This window comes from Colobus angolensis, unplaced genomic scaffold (assembly GCF_000951035.1).
Source record: "Colobus angolensis palliatus isolate OR3802 unplaced genomic scaffold, Cang.pa_1.0 Scaffold66, whole genome shotgun sequence".
In the NCBI taxonomy this organism is placed as follows: domain Eukaryota; kingdom Metazoa; phylum Chordata; class Mammalia; order Primates; family Cercopithecidae; genus Colobus; species Colobus angolensis.
This window is the reverse complement of record NW_012120265.1, coordinates 1,974,015-1,976,061: the sequence shown is the minus strand read 5'-3', so window position 1 is coordinate 1,976,061 and position 2,047 is coordinate 1,974,015. Positions and strand designations below refer to the sequence as shown.

Genomic DNA, 2,047 nt, shown 5'->3' with positions numbered 1-2,047 from the left:
AGACTGGCAGGAGAAGCTAGGGGCGGGAGGAAGGCGGGAGAGATGAGGGGGTATGGAACCGACTTGAGCTGGTAAGCCCTCTTGGGACAGGTCCCACCCTCCAGGCGCCCAGTTCTCTGCTTTCCTTTCCGGCAGCCCTGCAAACAGGAGGATCCCAGGGGGCCCAAGCCCAGAGGTTGTCTGTGCTCACGGCCAGGCTTACCAGGAGGCGGCCTACCCACCCACCCTGCACCACGCGGAGCCCCGGCAGCTTCTCTGGGGGCCAGGAGGGGGTCTAATGGACTCAAAGTCCCCTGCCTCTGCAGTGGGCAAAAGTGCAGCTCCAGAGCGAGATGCCGCCCCACCTGTGTCCGGGGCCTCCCTGAGCTGATGGTCTCGGCGCAGCGTGTCCTCGATCTGGGCCCGGGTGACCTTGCTGGACGTGGCCACCCGCGGCGCCTTGCCGCCCTTGAGCTTGGAGTCTTCCTCCTCCAGCAGGCGCTGCGTCTCCTTCTTACGTTCCAGCTGGTCGAGGCGCCGCTTCTCCTTCTCCTCCTGTGGGGGCCGCATGCATGGTCAGGCAGAGGACCCCACACCCCCGCGGAACCCATTAGCCTGGGGTTCGGATTTTCATCTCAGCCAACAAAGATTTAGACTCTGTGCTGGGTGCAGGGGACATGCCAGGAACCAGATAGGTCCTGGTGCTGCCCTGGGCGGGAGATGTGAGGCCAGCAGGGGAACCTTGGACAGGGCCGGTGGTTGGCTCTTGAAGAAGTGACGCTCCCGGGTCCGAAGAGGGCCGGCCAAGGGGGAGAGCTGGGGAACAGGGGCGTCCTTAGAGGCAGGGGTACCAGTACAAAGGCGCCGAGGCAGGAGCCATTTGTTATAACAGGAACAGCTTGGAGGCTGGAGTGGGAGTGAAGCGGGCGGGGGAAGAGGTCGGGAGGGATTTGGCTGGGCCGCGCGGAGCCTCTGGAGGCCCGGGAGGGGTTCATGTTGGATTCTAAGAGTGGTGGGAGGCCTGGACCCGTTTCAGGCTAGGGCAGGGGCTCTGTCCTTATGAGTCGGGCAGCACTGTCCACTTTTCCCTAACGTGGGTCACTGAAGCTGAAACTGATCCCACATCGGCCACCCAGGGAAGCCCTGATGCTGGTTGGATGAGGGACATCTGGGCTAGGGAACTTGCCCTTGCCCTGTCCTGCACCTACCCCAGGGGGCCCAGTGAGCCCATGGTTTCTACATAGTGCTGCTGGAGGCTCAGGGCAGTACTCTGCCCGCTGCCTGGCACTCCCGCAGGGCCCTGGTCTTGGACACCCCTGCCTGCCCGCTCACTGCCTGAGACTCCACCATCTGACTCTCACACCTTCAGCCTTCCCAGGGATGATCCCCACACCTACAGCGTCCCCCTGGGACACTACCACTGCGTTTCCAGATAGATTTGACAGAAAGAAATGTCACAGAATAGGGGGAGACGCACCTAAGACACCACCAGGGCCTGACCCCCACCCCCACCTGCACAGCAGAAAAGTTGGAGGGGGTGTTAAAGTCAAGGATGTTAGAGCGCACAAACTGGGCTCCCACTGCTGTGCTGAGGAGGCTGTTTCCCCCTCGGTCAGAGGCAACATCCTGAGGCTCCCTGACTGATGCATGTCACACACACATTCTGTCTCAGACAGGGCCCTGCGTGAGGCTTTTTTTTTTTTTTCCTGAGACAAAGTCTCTGTCAGCCAGACTGGAGTGCAGAGGTGCGATCTCGGCTCACTGCAACCTCTGCCTCCTGAGTTCAAGCAATTCTCATGCCTCAGTCTCCCAAATAGCTGGGATCACAGGTGCCCACCACCACGCCTGGCTAACCTTTTGTAATTTTAGTAGAGACGGGATTTCACCATGTTGCCCAGGCTGGTCTCGAACTCCTGACCTCAAGTGATCTGCCTGCCTTGGCCTCCCAAAGTGCTGGGATTACATGTGTGAGCCACTGTGCCTGGCCAATGCACGATGTTTGAAGTGAGGAGAGGTATCATTGGTAGGGGACCGACCAGGATGGATATGAGGGAAACTCACGGGGCTA

The 2,047-nt window shown here is 60.4% G+C and overlaps 1 protein-coding gene across 1 annotated transcript in view; it reads right to left on the bottom strand.

The window, feature by feature from the left end:
- CCDC124 (coiled-coil domain containing 124) overlaps nt 1–2,047 on the bottom strand; it is a 10,343-nt gene that overhangs the window by 939 nt on the left and 7,357 nt on the right. The window contains exons 3-4 of the mRNA XM_011925910.1: nt 226–534; nt 64–137 (exon numbers count right to left, since the gene is read on the bottom strand). Coding sequence (XP_011781300.1) covers nt 64–137; nt 226–534 — 383 coding nt within the window. The remainder of the gene's footprint in view (nt 1–63; nt 138–225; nt 535–2,047) is intronic.